This window comes from Macrobrachium rosenbergii, chromosome 36, assembly GCF_040412425.1.
Source record: "Macrobrachium rosenbergii isolate ZJJX-2024 chromosome 36, ASM4041242v1, whole genome shotgun sequence".
In the NCBI taxonomy this organism is placed as follows: Eukaryota; Metazoa; Arthropoda; class Malacostraca; order Decapoda; family Palaemonidae; genus Macrobrachium; species Macrobrachium rosenbergii.
In genome coordinates, this window is record NC_089776.1 from 18,629,792 (window position 1) to 18,645,508 (window position 15,717).

The window sequence follows — 15,717 nt, forward strand, 5'->3', positions numbered from 1 at the left end:
AGTTACTTCATTTCTCATATCAATTTCCTCATCTTACTTCTGTCAACCAACCAATCAGTAACTACCATTCCCTTGAATTCATAGGACATTCTTTGTCTTACAAGGAGTATTACGAAGTCTACACCATCAGATGACAATTTGGGGTTAAAGAAATGGACAAAGGTTTACAGACATATGTATTAAGCTGGTCTTCATACATGTAAATACTATTACATATCCAAAGTATCCAGATTAAAAAACTGAATAGTAGGTAGAGCACAGCATCTACTAAGTTCTAGTTGTCTGGGTAACCGAATTTAGAGCACTTCTAAACCTCACAGGGTATGCACAGCGTCTACAAGTCGAGTTCTAGTTGTCAGGGTAGACTTTAGCAACCGTCACAGGACACGAATTCAAGAGCGTCTTCGAATCACAGGATATTCAGTCTTAACGAAAGCGTTGCTTTCCATTAGTATTAGTGTCGATATTATGGTCTGCTGCAGCTACACCAAGAGCCTGTGCATAAAAAAAGTAGTTAAGTTTGGTTTTAGGGTATACTAAAAGTTCCCATGAAATAACCTACCCTCTTAAAAAAAAAAATAGCCTGTTCAGTTAGTCCCAGCAGCTATTCTAAGGTTATTATAATTAAATACTATATCCATTAACAACCCCGTGTAGTACAAACCCCGTGAATTAGTATTGTTACCATTAACAACCCCGTGTATTAGTATTGTTACCATTAACAAACTGCCATCAACTTTCACATTAAGAATCCCATTATATTACCACCAGTGTTCCTTCAAACTCCCAAAAGGAAAGGAGAGTATTGTGCATCTTTAAGATATATCTAACAGGGCACCAATCTTAAAACTGAAACAACCTCATCTAACCCCGTTTTAGTGCTACTTAACTATGAAATATTACCACCATTGCAATGCAAACACTATCTGGCAACTATTTAATAGGGCGTCCTTTAGTATATTTACAGTCACAACAGGAGAATTTAATACAACAAAATCCAAAACAGGGCAAGAAATGAAAGTTGGGAATTCAGAATAAGAAAAGGGGTTCCCGAAGCAAGCTTCGGCGCTGGAGGAAAGGTGGATGAGGGTAGGGTCAATGAAAATATGCAATGCAATCTGAACTATTTCCTAACATGAAAGCTTTGCTTGAGTAAGAGGGGGAGGGGGTGGGGGTGTTGAGCGCATTGACTGAACGACGTTAACAAGGCTGCAAAAATTTGAATTACAATTTCCACTATTAACCAGCCTATTAAATACCTGACAAGTCCACATAATCCAGTCAGAAAAACTAACTTCCCATGACCTAGGCCTCTTGGAAAATAGTTAAGATCCACCTATCACCTGTATTTCCTATTTACTAGTGGGAATGAAATTCTGAATTATAAAAGTATGTCAGTTACCCTACCCTATTCTCAGCTCCACTAATACATTCAAACTTACCATCCCATGACCAAAAGGGCTCAAGTACTGTAATACCCTCTATTAATAACCTGCACGGTCAAATGTCTCCCTACGTCTGACTAACACGTTTTTAATTCCCAGCATCCTTACGAGGAACTTTAGCATTTATTACCTTTATCCTAACCCCTCCAACTATATAAAATTAGCACGTTCTTCACCCTATTCTAGCCTACCCTATATTTCAAGTTCCATACCCAACTTCCCATTAAGTGCTAGCTACACAAACTATAAACCATGCAGTTCTAGCCTAAGTAAGAAGTTGGTTGGTTTGAAATCCCTGTTGTGCATGGCGACAAAGTCACCATGCTTGTTTTTAACTTCCTGTTGTGCATGGTGAACAAGTCACCATGCACAACGTGAAAGTCCACCTTTAAGCCTGGCAAGTGGCAAACCACCCCGGCAAAGGTGGACTATGGAAGAAGTTGGATGAATTTAAATTACTTTACTTTACACGCAAAACTCACTTTGCTTTTTTTGAAAACTCACTTTACTTTACACGCAAAACTCACTTTACTTTTTGACACTTCACTTTACTTTACATGGTGAAACTCACTTTACTTTACACGCAAAACTCACTTTACTTTACACGCAAAACTCACTTTGCTTTACACGCAAAAACTCACTTTACTTTACACGCAAAACTCACTTTACTTTACACGCAAAACTCACTTTACTTTACACGCAAAACTCACTTTACTTTACACGCAAAACTCACTTTACTTTACACGCAAAACACACTTTACTTTACACGCAAAACACACTTTACTTTACACGCAAAACACACTTTACTTTACACGCAAAACACACTTTACTTTTTACACGCAAAACACACTTTACTTTACACGCAAAACACACTTTACTTTACACGCAAAACTCACTTTACTTTACACGCAAAACACACTTTACTTTACACGCAAAACACACTTTACTTTACACGCAAAACACACTTTACTTTACACGCAAAACACACTTTACTTTACACGCAAAACTCACTACTTGTGCAGCTGAAATAATTACTCAAGAGCTTTAAAAATTATCAATGTTCAAAAACTTCAAAATTCCAAAGTACAGACTTTACTAAACTTCACAATTTAAAAACAATTAGCTGAAATTACAAGATCAAACCACAGGGCAAAAGTTTACACAGTAAACATGTTTAAATCCACTAACATAAATAAAATATTAGATTTACTTTACTTGTGCAGCTGAAATTACTCACGAGCTTTAAAAATTATCAGTGTTCAAAAACTTAAATTTCCAAAGTAGAGACTTTACTAAACTTCACAATTTAAAAAAATAACTGAAATTACAAGATCAAACCACAGGGCAAAAGTTTAATATACAGTAAACATGCTTAAATCCACTAACTTGAAAAAATATACTAGATTTACTCAAACTTCCACACACAACAAACTTCCACACACAACAAACTTCCACACACAACAAACTTCCACACACAACAAACTTCCACACACAACAAACTTCCACACACAACAAACTTCCACACACAACAAACTTCCACACACAACAAACTTTTGATGCTGAAATATAACTAATCAAAAATAAAAATTAACTTAATTTAAAACAGTTCTGAAAATGAAAAATGCTAAAATTTCTTGAAATGTTCAGAGCTGGAAAAGTTAAACTTTGCAATTCTGATGAAAAAAATTTTCAAAATTCTCAAAAACTAAAGTTTTAAGGCTAAGAAAATAAACTAAATGCATTAAAACAAAGAATGAACTTAAAATGAAAACTTAAGAGTTTTGAATCTGAAAAAACTAATTTCAAAAATGTTTGGGGGTTACTCAAATCACTCAAATAAAAACAAGAAATACTCACCCATTAATCATGTTTTTTGTCATAAGGTATCGGTACATCTAAGAACGCAATAACTCGTTGTGGCACGCTTATCTAACTATACCCTGACCTGAAAAAAAATTACATATTAAAGCCGAAAATGTTCTAGCAAGTGGAAAGAACCAAAGGCTGACTATTGGTTACAATCAGCTGGGCCATCTGATAAGTTCAAAATACTAAGACAAGGAGCAGCAAGCATGGCTTTATAAATACTGATAAGCGTTATTACTAGTTTATTGCCACTTAAACCTACAATAATTAAGTTAAAATCTACTTAGTACACCCCATAATAGGAAAGCTAAGGCAGTCTAGTTGGGCCTCCCTAATCCTCAAGAAACTTTAAACCCTACTACATCTTAAGACTTGCTCTATTGCAGTAGAAAATTAAAATTAAAATATCCGTATCACTGCATAAGATTGCTAGTATGGTTCAAAGTGCATAGAATTACCACTCAAAGCGATCTAGCTCAGCTTAGTAATGAATAACCTTCAAAACAGTCTTAATACCATGTTGAAACGCAATTACAACAATACCAAACAAACATTTTGAACAGTGATTGTAGCAATTTACAAAGAATCGAAAATAACAATATTTGAATATAAAAAACCCGCAAACTTAAAACTTCCATACAACAACAAAGTTATATCTCAAATACCACAAACTAAATATTTGAGAAAAAAACGCGAAGCTGGCAATAGGACCCACTCACCAACCCAGCAAACCTTGAAGCACGCCTTCACGCCTAAAGTCTTGCAAAGTCTAATCACAATAACACATGAGAAACCGCTCAAGCTTCTCTATACCTCAAATGAATATTGGTTACACGCAAAACTCATTGTAACAAAACATGCACGTGAAGCAAATAGGCGATTTCAATCTAGAACAAACGAAGTCAGGCTAGAGAGCATTTGTACACTGCGTACCAAGACCATACAACAAAATATCGCCTGAAGTGAAGATTGAAAGCAAATTTAAAATAGAACTACTCCATTCTGCAGGAGCTACGATACTGACGAGAAAACGCAATCCATTACAAAATATAAAAAGCACCTTACTTTGAAAATGTACAAGGGACCGTCAGTGAAGGAATCATCCCTGTGGATGACTGTACATAAAACCAAAGTGAAACCAACCACCGTCCAGTACAGCACGGCCGAGAACCCAAACGCAAATGAACGAGACAGTCGCGTGTAGTATCAACGAAACCTGTCTTACCAAGCCGGAGACTCAACAAGCTGTTCTTGAGGATAACTGCCAACGACCACTGCAACTACCTGTTTGTGGGACGTCAATTTATCGCCCTTTCGCCACCGAAGAAGTTCAAGGCGATGATCAGAAAATCGACAGAAATATAATAATAATAATAATAATAATAATAATAATAATAATTATTATTATTATTATTATTATTATTATTATTATTATTATTATTATTATTATTATTATTATTGAGAGTTGCCGGGCACTCTTCCTTTTTAGCGAACTACCCCAATTATGCATCAGTAGTTAGCCCATCTGAAAAAATTATTATTATTATTATTATTATTATTATTATTATTATTATTATTATCATTATTATTATTATTATTATAGATATTTGCCATTTACTCTTCCTTTTTAGCAAACTACCTGAATTATGTTTCGGTGTTTGGTCTTTATCTGGAATTATTATTATTATTATTATTATTATTATTATTATTATTATTATTATTATTATTATTATAGTCGTTGCTGTTGTTTTCAGCAGCGCTTGGGCATAAGAGTTCATGGATATAATTTTTTAGTAGCGTACTTAATTTAGAATACTGTACTGTGTTCATCTTATCGTTCATCGTATATGGTACGGAGCTGAAACAAAGGATAATATCATTATATTATTAGTTAATGCAACATGGCGTCACAATGACATGGTCATAGACAAAAATAGTATAGAACACTTTGTTAAGGTGATTCAACGGTGAGCTTATCAACTCGCACCGATGAATGCAAGGTAATTTTTATAATTAAATTTATTACTAAAATAATAAAGGTGCGTAGGTTCGTAATCTGCTACGGTAAAAGGCCACCTTCAACGATTTGCCATATGGATTCAAGGCTTGCAGTGATAAATATATCCCAAAATTTTGGGGAAATTGAGGAGGTAGGAGGACAAAGTGGCATTAAATAAATAATTTATATATGTCGTAAGTTATATAATTAGCGGCTAATTCGAACAGTGGTCAATGAATTTACTGAAACCAGATCATATTGTTCGATCATCGCCTGATATTCGAATCCTGTTTCGATAGTATTAGGTGGCGCTATGAAAACTATTATCATCAATATTATACGTACATACATACATATATATATATATATATATATATATATATATATATATATATATATATATATATATATATATATATATATATATATATATATATATATATATATATATATATATATATATATGTGTGTGTGTGTGTGTGTGTGTGTATGTGTGTGCGTGTGTATATGTATATGGAGCTCTGGAAAATATGATCATGTGGATTATATATATATATATATATATATATATATATATATATATATATATATATACAGATAGATAGATAGATAGATAAAAGATATTAAGCCACCAATATACTGTAATATCCAGTTCACTACGCCTCGGGAATAACAACTTACATCCAAGAGGAATTATGATTAATAAATGTTTCGTCACCAGTTCTCAAGAGAGGTATAAGGTGACATCGGCTCTGCTGTACACGCCTGTACTTAGAATCGATATCAACCCATCTTCACCATGATAGCTGATTGGTAAATTTGTAACGCGTGGCTAATTATGCATTTGCCGAATTTGTCTTATACACTAAGGGTTTTTCTTATATTCACAAACATTAGGCCACAAATATCATAAAATATCCAGTTCACTACATTAGGTGGAGCTCTTAAAAATATGATCACACACACACACACACACACACACACACACACATATATATATATATATATATATATATATATATATATATATATATATATATATATATATATATATATATAAGCCATAAATATCGTTTATTGTCTAATTCACTATACCTCACGAATAGCTTACAACCAGAGGAATTATAACTGATAAGTGATTCGTTACCAGTGGTATTCGAAACGTTGCTTTATTTAGAAACAATGTTGCACTTTTGACCATGGGCTGATTTACAGTGACTTTTGACAACTGACCCATCAAGAAAGGTGTAAGTTGATATCAACACTGCCGTATAGGCATAATACTCTTTTATTTTGTTGGACATTAATAAGAGCATTTTCTACGATTCTTCGATATGAAAGCAGAAGGGTAGTCAGGTTCGATGTCCATATAGACTTGTTCTTAATGCCTCTACGTACGGGAGTTTTATTTTGCCGGTATATCCCTTATTTTGTTATGCCCATTGGTTTGAAGAGAGATCCGTCTTACTGGCTTGGTTAATGGCTTTTCCGCCGTCACAGTGAGGCAGCTGGTTGTGTTGTTTACTGATGAAATCGACTCGTTTGTCTATGTAACCGTCAGAACAGGTTCCTGGTCCCCCGAGAAAAAAAGTACACTGATACCCCAGTCTTCACTGACATTGCAATGTCATGATAGTTAGGAAATGAATGCAGGAAATAGAGAAAACTGGTCTTCTATAGACGTTGAAACTGTACTTGAATGATTCCCTATTGATATATCTAAGAAGGCTAGTTCCTGTCCTTTTCTCATTCAGTTTTGAACGTAATGCTAGAAGTAAATTCATTTTGCTGCAAATAGATACCAAAATCTTCTCAACTATTATTCCAGAACGTGAAAATGTCATTAACGTGTCGCACCAAACCGCTTTGGGACTGAGTCATTTAGTACATGCAGACATTGGCTTCAAGAGGAATAGCAGGCTGCCTATCCCACATTCAAATCTTTGTAAACCTTTCAGTTAAAAGAGGGCATGTTATTGGTTACACGGAACTTGATTAATTTAACTTTTTTTTTTTTCACTGCCCAGAGGAAATAGGTCTTCGTAAGGAGTTGACTTTTTCCCTTATGAAATTCAGGATGTCGTTTACAGGAACCTTTGTGAATAATGATTCCGCGTCCTGGCTTATGAGCGTTATGTCGTTCACTGTAATATTTAATTTATAGAATTTCTGAATAGAGTCCTCTACCTAGGAAATGTGTCAGCAAACCCGCTAAGTTTCTGACAGAGTGAAAATGAACGAGACTTAATTTCACAAAACTGTGAGTCAGAAAATGCCTTTCTTATGGGTTATGGCGAGTCCGTAGAAATATGGTAAAGAGTTGTTGATGAATCCAGGTAAAAAAGTCACAAAAAAGTCATGCTTAGGGCGCCGATGCTAACTACTGAACAAGATAATCACGATAATATAAACTATATTGCCCGGAGATCGTTGAGAATATAGAATCAATAGTCACAAAATTTATACTTGCTAGGCAATTATCCATAGCAAATTAACCTCTGAATTACCTTATAACTACTGAATGTTCATTTTAAGATTGACTTTTCACTTCTGCTTAATTAATCTTGACTATTTTAATATTTCATTGTACATATGAAGAAGTATGTTTGGAAACATGCGAAAGCTCATGTTATTATTACATTTGCATATGTATATACAGCTATGGATTTCGTAATCACCATAAATTCTTCAATATTTTACTATTGCATACCACTATAGCCTTCTGAATGAACATACTCGACAAAAGCCGAGGAAGAAATACCAATGAGGTCTATGCCCTGGGGAGGTGAAAGACAACAGCTGGTGGATCTATGCCCAAGGAGATGAATACCAATGTGGATTCTGACCACACCCAGATCGGTTTTCCTTATCCAGATTTTTGAAAAAAGACTGAATGTAAAAGTGAGAAAATATGAAAAAAGTCAGACAAAGAGACAAACACAAGAAGAAACCAGCATTGCAAGAACTGATAGACAACACCAGAATAAAATGCAAAAGCAACACATGTCGGTATCTAACAATAACAAAGGCTGTTTATATAACAACCAAGCCGACACTGAACGTCCAGATGGAAGGAGTTAGAACAAGCCCTCCCCACCAACTGCCTGAGGGGAAGAACACAAGGTCAAGGTCACTTTATAACAATCCCCAACCAAATGCTTCGGAAGAAATCAATAAATTTATTAGACCCATAAGAACAAGAAAAAATGCAAAACTAATGTAATGATGTCGTTTCACAATGGAATTGCATTATGTAAATTATAAAGTACATAATTAACCATCCCCTAAGTAACTAGGCATTATAAATATAAATAATAACCCCAAATCCCTCCCCAGTCACATTCCCCTCATACGCATGCACACACAATATACTGTATATGACACATTTTCCTACCTTTTTTATGTTTGTGATGTAACATTTATTTATGTAGCATTTTAAATATTTCTTGGTAATTTAACATTACATACTTGATTTCATTTTTCATTTATTAAGGTTTTCTTCTCAAATCTTGAGTAATTCTCGATAGTTTAAATTTTTCTTGATTAATTTAAACTCCTGATAAATTAAAGTTTTTGTGAATTAGTTTTGTTTCATAATTTAATTCAAGAATTAATTAAGTTTTGTGTTGTTTTCAAGTAAGAGTAAATTTTTCAGATTGTGAATTCTAATTATAAATTTTGAATTTAAAAAATAAATTTTTTATTTAATATTTTTCAAAAAACGGTGTTTCATTTATTGACCACTAGTGAATAGGATTGTGTGTGCATAGGGCAAAGTGATAAACATGTTTTGCTCTTTTAGTTTTGCTAAAGTGAATTAAGACCAGGGAAACGATTAAAGTTGTTTGATGGAGTGATGCCCTTTTATTCCAGTATATTACTTGTTTTATAGTGGATACCTCACACTAATCCTGATAACCCTAGTTTGATTTTTCATGTGATTAATGAGTTTTTTAAGGGACCACTGTTACCTTTTGGGTATTCAGTCGTAATTTCCTATTGTTATGAGAGTTCAGGCATCTGGCTGAAGTGAGGTAAATTTTTGAATTTTGAAATTAGTTGTGTAATAACCAGGTACTTGGTACGCATCGTGACAATATTATTTGGTGCCCAGAGACCCGGGAACAAAACAAAATATCAGTCTGGTTTATGGTTTATACTGGTGGTGTTAGGGATATATTTTGATAGGAGAGTGACCACATAGTTATTTTTTGCTTCGTATTGTGAATTATTTAGTTGAGTAACTTAGAGAAAATGACTCTGTTCGATGTTCAGAAGCTTTTAGCAGCTCCTTATATCCAAGAGTTATCTGAATCCAACCTGACTAAGGCACAGTGGACTGCTTTAGCAGTGGCAAGTGGGGGTAATGTGGCTAGTGGTATGATTAAGGCACAAATCAAATGTACTGCAATCCAAGTATTGATGGACTCTGGTAAAATAGATGAAGAGTTAGGAGAGACACAAAAGTTGTTGAATGCAGCTGAGGCAGAATTTATAAATAAACATGAGCAAAAGAAAGAGAAAAGTGATGCAGAAGCAGAGCTTAGACGTACAGAAGCAGAAGAAAATTTGATTAAGCTGAAAATGCATGCAGAAAGAGAAAGAGAAGACAGAGAAAAAAGGGAAAGGAAAGGAAAGAGAAGAAGAAAAAGCAACAGAAGAAGAAAAAGAAAGAGCAAGAGAAGAAAGGGCAGAAAGATAACAACGTAAAAATTAAAAGCAGTACTAAATGCTTTGCTAAAGTCCACTTGACATTTCTCCCTTGCCTTACCCTCCAGTAACAAAGACCAGGTGTCAAATGAGATGATTTTATGACTGTACCCAAAATCATTATCAACCCCTGACCTGACCATAGTAATCTTTGCTTGCAGGGAAAATCAGAAGCCCGTTACATATTTATGCAGACTCTTTGAGAGTTAGCCTATTGTTAACCGCCCCCAGTCAATCTCATCACGAGATCTCCCTGAGAACCTGCCCCTCATTGCTTTTACCTGTCATGCCATTAAGGTCACCAGCTTGACCTGACCCACCTGGGACTCCTCCCACTCATCCTCGCTCCTTCTCGCTAAGTATCTCCGCATTGTACCCTTCCTTCCTCGAGGCTTTTATTGTCCGACCTTCGACGGCCTTTCCAGGTACCTGGCAGGATTTGCAGCGTCCCCAAGCCGAGGATAATAGATGAACCAATTACGAAGAAACTGTCTAAACATGACCACCGTCGGTGTATCTTGTCTATCAGCCAAGAAGTCTGTCTGTCAAGGGGCTCTGATCGTGCGCCCCTAGACTTCTCTCTGATGCCGTCACTCCTGAGCGCTGATGCCTCTGCACATTGCCAGCGCCCTTTGCTTCGTCTACTCCCTCTGTGGTGGGGGAGAGTACTCAACGCAGCTTCCCCTGACGCCCTGCTGTGGGAACCTGGCTCTGAATGCCTTCATGTCTTGTCCACGGACTAAAGTAATGTGATTGGAAGTTGATTGTTCGACCTCATCATTTTAGCCTTATCCTATTTTCTACCTGTTTTCCTCTTTCCATAGCCTACCCCTTTGCAGCTCTCCCTCTGAGACTCATGTGATTTTGACCATGGTGCTTTGATATTCAATATTTTGGAATACTAGTGTTAATTCTAACTTCGCCTTGATCACAAGTGCCAGTACACAGTAAAAGAGTGATACGAGTGCCTTGCTATTTCTTACGTATTCCAAGATAAGTGTCATTCCATTTCCTTCTACATTTCAACATCCCTGGTCTTGCAGATCCATGTTTCGAGTACCTGTTGTGTGGAATTCCCTGTGGGTCAACGGTGCCATCATCTTGCAAACTACAAGTGCCATATCTGGTCAAGATATCTGGAAATTACAGTGTGCTCCCACCTCGATTACTGCACCCCATCCTGCACATTCTAGGATCCTCTCCCATCCTTGCATCATATCGTGACACTGCTTAGTGATTTATGAATCTAGTAAAGTAATTTGAATAGTGGCAAGGAGCTCCATTGATAGCTCCTGTAAATATTTTCTCTGCTGATTACTTAGTGAATTATACTTTTAAGTGACATTCTAAGTTTGTCTTAAACCCTTAATGTTATGGTAATTTGAGTATAATCACTATTACATATTCTGTTCACCAAAGCGCAGCCCCCTTGTAAGTCAGTTGCAGTTATCTTGGTCATAATTAGAGCCATTCTTTTCCTTTCACTGCTGCATGAACGTGGCAACATCTAATGTTTCATTAGAAGATAACCCCTTCATCTTTTAACGGCTGAATGAAGGTTAGCCTTCTATTGTTGAGCACTTTCAACAAAAACCACAACATAAAACGATCAGCAGTAGCGTATCTGCACATGCTCACTGCAATAGTCGCCTCCGCCTGGTGCGAACTCCTCTGCTCCCGTGATAACTTAGTTTATCCACTCCAGCACCTTTCCTCACTGACCTTAGCAGCAGGTAAGTTCTTCATTGGATGGATCGATACCGTACTCGCCTAGCACTCTTCTAGGCCTGCGTTCGATTCTACGGCCGGCCACTGAAGAATTAGAGGAATTTATTTCTGGTGTTAGAAATTCATTTCTCGGTATAATGTGGTTTGGATTCCACAATATGCTGTGGGTCCCGTTGCTAGGTATCCAATTGGTCCTTAGCCACGTTAATTAAGTCTAATCCTTCGGGCCAGCCCTAGGAGAGCTGTTAATCAGCTCAGTGGTCTGGTTAAACTAAGGTATATTTAACTTTTTTTTAGCAGCAAGTTCTCCATCTCTCACTTTCTGCTCCTATCACTTCAGAACTATACCCATTTTTCCTCACTACTTCATCCTCCATTCTTCCCTTCAATTATACTTCAAAACTCTTAATTCAAATTTGCTGAATCGCTCATTCTATTTTTTGCATTTTCCTAATCCCTCCTTCCATTCCAGCAACTTCAAACCTGTCCTATTTTCTTTCCACGTCCATAATATATTCTGTCCTCACCTTTTCTTAATAAACTTATTTGTTCTCATTACTTGTATAGCCTCGTGCTGGGGTCTTGAACTTGCAGCTATAATTTAGATAATTTCTCTTCATTCAAAGGTATTTTATGACTATGTTCATTTTCCTTTCTATCACTAAAGATTAGGTAAATTTCGGTCACGCCTGTCTTTCAGTTGCAGCTGTGAACTCATCTTCCATATAATCTATGGTGATCACACCCAAAAACCTCTCTTCTTCATCATTTTCTCTGTTGTATGAAAAGGCTAATGGTGTGCTTTTGAATCCACATTGACAAATATTACTCTTTTCACAGCACATTTCCAGTAGATTATTTGTGTCCGAACTCTCTCCAGATACTGCAAGTCTGCTAGCCACGCTACCTGTTTATCACCAGCATTTGTATATTTCAACATATACGGATTTTTACTTATTTCTGTTTTATTTTATTTTTACGATGGGCCAGATCTCCCTGCACAACCACCCTTTTTCTTTCTCCAAATCCAGCCAGGGATAGAATCAGATTCCCAGAAAATTGTTGTTTCATTTAATTTTCCATTTCTAATTCATGTATAGTTTCTGTCATAATCTTTTAATGCTGCTACACTCAGGTTCTTACAAAACAATCTACCCTAAAGAACTCGGTATTCTTTTATAATGCAGTCATCTGCACACAACAAGAACTGCCCTCTCTGTCCTGTTCCTCTCAACAACACCAGACGCAATCGCCTTTTTTTTTTTTTTTTTTAACGCAGAACATCATGAATTTCACTTTGGTGTAACTAAGCGCTGTGGCACCTCAAAACACATTCAGCACCTTCAAAGTAAAGAAGTTTTCTTTTTTAAATAGATGTTTCATGGGAACTGGTGCTTGCTGGAAGCCCTAGAACTCAAGAAATCTCTTATAAGATAGCTGCCCAAAGCAGTCATCATTCAAGAACAAGTAATGATTGTAATTAGTCTCAGGGAAGGAGGTTGATAAGTCATTTAGGGGTGCATTTTTCCATTTTGTGGCCCTATCGTCCACTCAAAATGTGGAGTGCGCACTCAAGTAAACATAAATGTACCTGTTAAAATTGCTATAGACCTTTATGTACAAATTTTGATATTTTGGCTAAAACCTCGCTTGCCTACAAATGCTAGTTTTCTTAGCTTCTGTTACTGACTAAATAACTCCTAACTGTGCTTTAATTCTCGAGTATTTTGGTACTGTCGCATGTGCATGAGGAATGATTAACAGTCGGGGGTTGTTCTCTTTTCAGATATGACGAGGAAGGTCATCCAGTAGAAGTTATGTTAGTTGACCTTCAGGCGTGTCGTGAAGCTTCGATTGGGTGTGACTTGAATTACTTCTTGTATACAAGTGTCACCGGAGATGTGAGAAAACCAAACCTTGACCATTTTATGTCCCTTTACTATTCAGCCTATAAAAGAGTCCTCGAAGGAGGTAACATGCCAATGCATTTTACCGAAGAGGAAATCGCGGAGGAATTCAGAAGCAAAAACACATTTGGTTTGCTTTTCGCCGTTATGATCATACCAGCTATTTTGACAGAACCTGAAGAAACTCCAGAGTTCTCTGACACAGATCTCGAGACCCTCATGCAGGACTTTAGAGTCCTCGCTATGAAAAAGCTCAAAACTAATCCCTTATGCAAACCTCGCTTTCTGGCAGTTTTTGATGAGCTCATGGAAAGTGGACTGATTTCCTAGTAAGTTAGTGTGGGAAAATTGTTAAGTCCGCCGAATTATCTTCCTGCGAATGTTACTGAATTTTAAACTGCACGGAATATTTTTGAATGTTAAGTGACTTCAATCATGGCACGCGATTTTGTAGAATCTTATAACAGTTGTTGGATATGTACTTATGATGTTTAATATATAAATACTTACTCATTTATTCATCTTTGTGCTTATAGTGTTTCTTGAATATCTATTGGATGGCCAAATTCACGAAAAAGTATTAATGAATTCATTGCTATACAAAGCGAAAGTTCATAAGTTTAGAATGTCATTTACGTAAAGAGGTGAGATTGTACATCTCTCCCACATTCAGTCACCACTGGCATAAGCTTTACCATTTATGTAGCAGGCCTTGGAGTTTCTTTTACGATAGGATTCTCCAGAAAGACATGGTATTTCTAGGGTTAAAACACGGAGCTAACTGTAATCACCTCTACAGCCAGGCTTCATATTTCCTTCCTGCCTCCGTTTCTCTGTTCTTTAGAGAATTGTCAAAACTGCAAACTCTCATATCGCTAACTGGCAACTGTCAATGGCGCCTCAACGATCTCGCTGTTTGCAGATCACCTTCTCTCGGCACGACTGCCAAACTGAGTCAAGAACGGATGCAACAACATATAAGACATATTCTTCATTTTCTCTTCACATATCACACGCATCTAAAATCTGAAAGCACCAGCGTATTTAGGGTGAATTTATTGTATGAAAACACAAGTTTTATTTTATCCTGATCGCATGAATGATGTAAAATCCGACGATAAATAAAAACAGGCATGAATAATTAAATGTTTCTCTCTTCACTTTTACTCGTTGTAATTCCTTTGTGTTTTATCTTACTGATTGCAAGAAATCATGATTTACTTGTACAATTAATACCGAATCCTATGATATGACAAAACTTTCCTATCTTGTGCAAAACGTGATAAATGAAGAAATATAAACATACTGCTAGTTTTCTGAGCTACAGGCATAAAAATGAGAGTGGGGCAGCCGCCTACCTCCCGGTACCAGCCAATCAGAGGCCGCCAAACATACGTCTCGTAAGCCCAAGAATCTACCTTAGTGGACCAGCTGTAAACACCGTGTGGTAAATGTAAAGTAGACGGCCGCGCGAAGATATCGTTTTTAATAAAATTTGTGGACCATACAGTATAGAAATGGGTGTATATAATCTCTGATCCCCGAGGGGCTAGTACTAAACACGGCGTCCAAAGGAGCTTCCGCCATGTTTAGTACTAGCACCTCGGAGTGGGTGACGCGTAGATAATAAGCCAAAGTAGCACCTACAGAAGTCCGAGAGTGCATGATAGGCCTATTGTATGGAATATGGAATATTATGGATTTTTAAGGAGGAAATGGGATGCTGATTATGATGTTCAGTAGATGGGATAATACAATAATGAGAACGTTAAGGTGGATGGTGCTGGGTACTAAGGAGAAAAAAGTGCTAATATAATATGGGAACGGCATTGCCAGATTTTTTTCCCACTGGATAATCGTACATGGGTCTTAATTTATCGCTTTTCATCCAAAATTATCGCAGAAACATATCGTATTTTTAAATGAATTATCGTGCGCACTTTCAACATAACATAATAAGGAGTAGGATAAAAGAGTTATTGAAAGATATTTTAATATACTTATTTAATGAAACTGGAAGTTCAGTTTTTAGAGACGTATTTTAAGAATAATTGCTATCCCT

General features: G+C 36.4%; 1 protein-coding gene and 1 long non-coding RNA gene across 4 annotated transcripts in view; one reads left to right on the forward strand and one right to left on the reverse strand.

Moving 5' to 3' along the window:
* The window catches only part of LOC136824993 (uncharacterized), a 38,222-nt gene extending 23,426 nt beyond the window's left edge, over window positions 1–14,796 (forward strand). For all 3 annotated transcript variants that reach the window (XM_067080991.1, XM_067080990.1, XM_067080989.1), the window contains exon 3: window positions 13,535–14,796. In XM_067080991.1, coding sequence (XP_066937092.1) covers window positions 13,535–13,985 — 451 coding nt within the window. In that variant the 3' untranslated portion in view covers window positions 13,986–14,796. The remainder of the gene's footprint in view (window positions 1–13,534) is intronic.
* LOC136824998 (uncharacterized) lies at window positions 388–4,510 on the reverse strand. Its single transcript, XR_010849204.1, has 3 exons — window positions 4,377–4,510; window positions 3,303–3,390; window positions 388–495 (listed from the first exon to the last, which is right to left on the reverse strand). It is a non-coding gene; the product is annotated as an uncharacterized lncRNA (long non-coding RNA).
* Window positions 14,797–15,717: the final 921 nt, after the last annotated feature.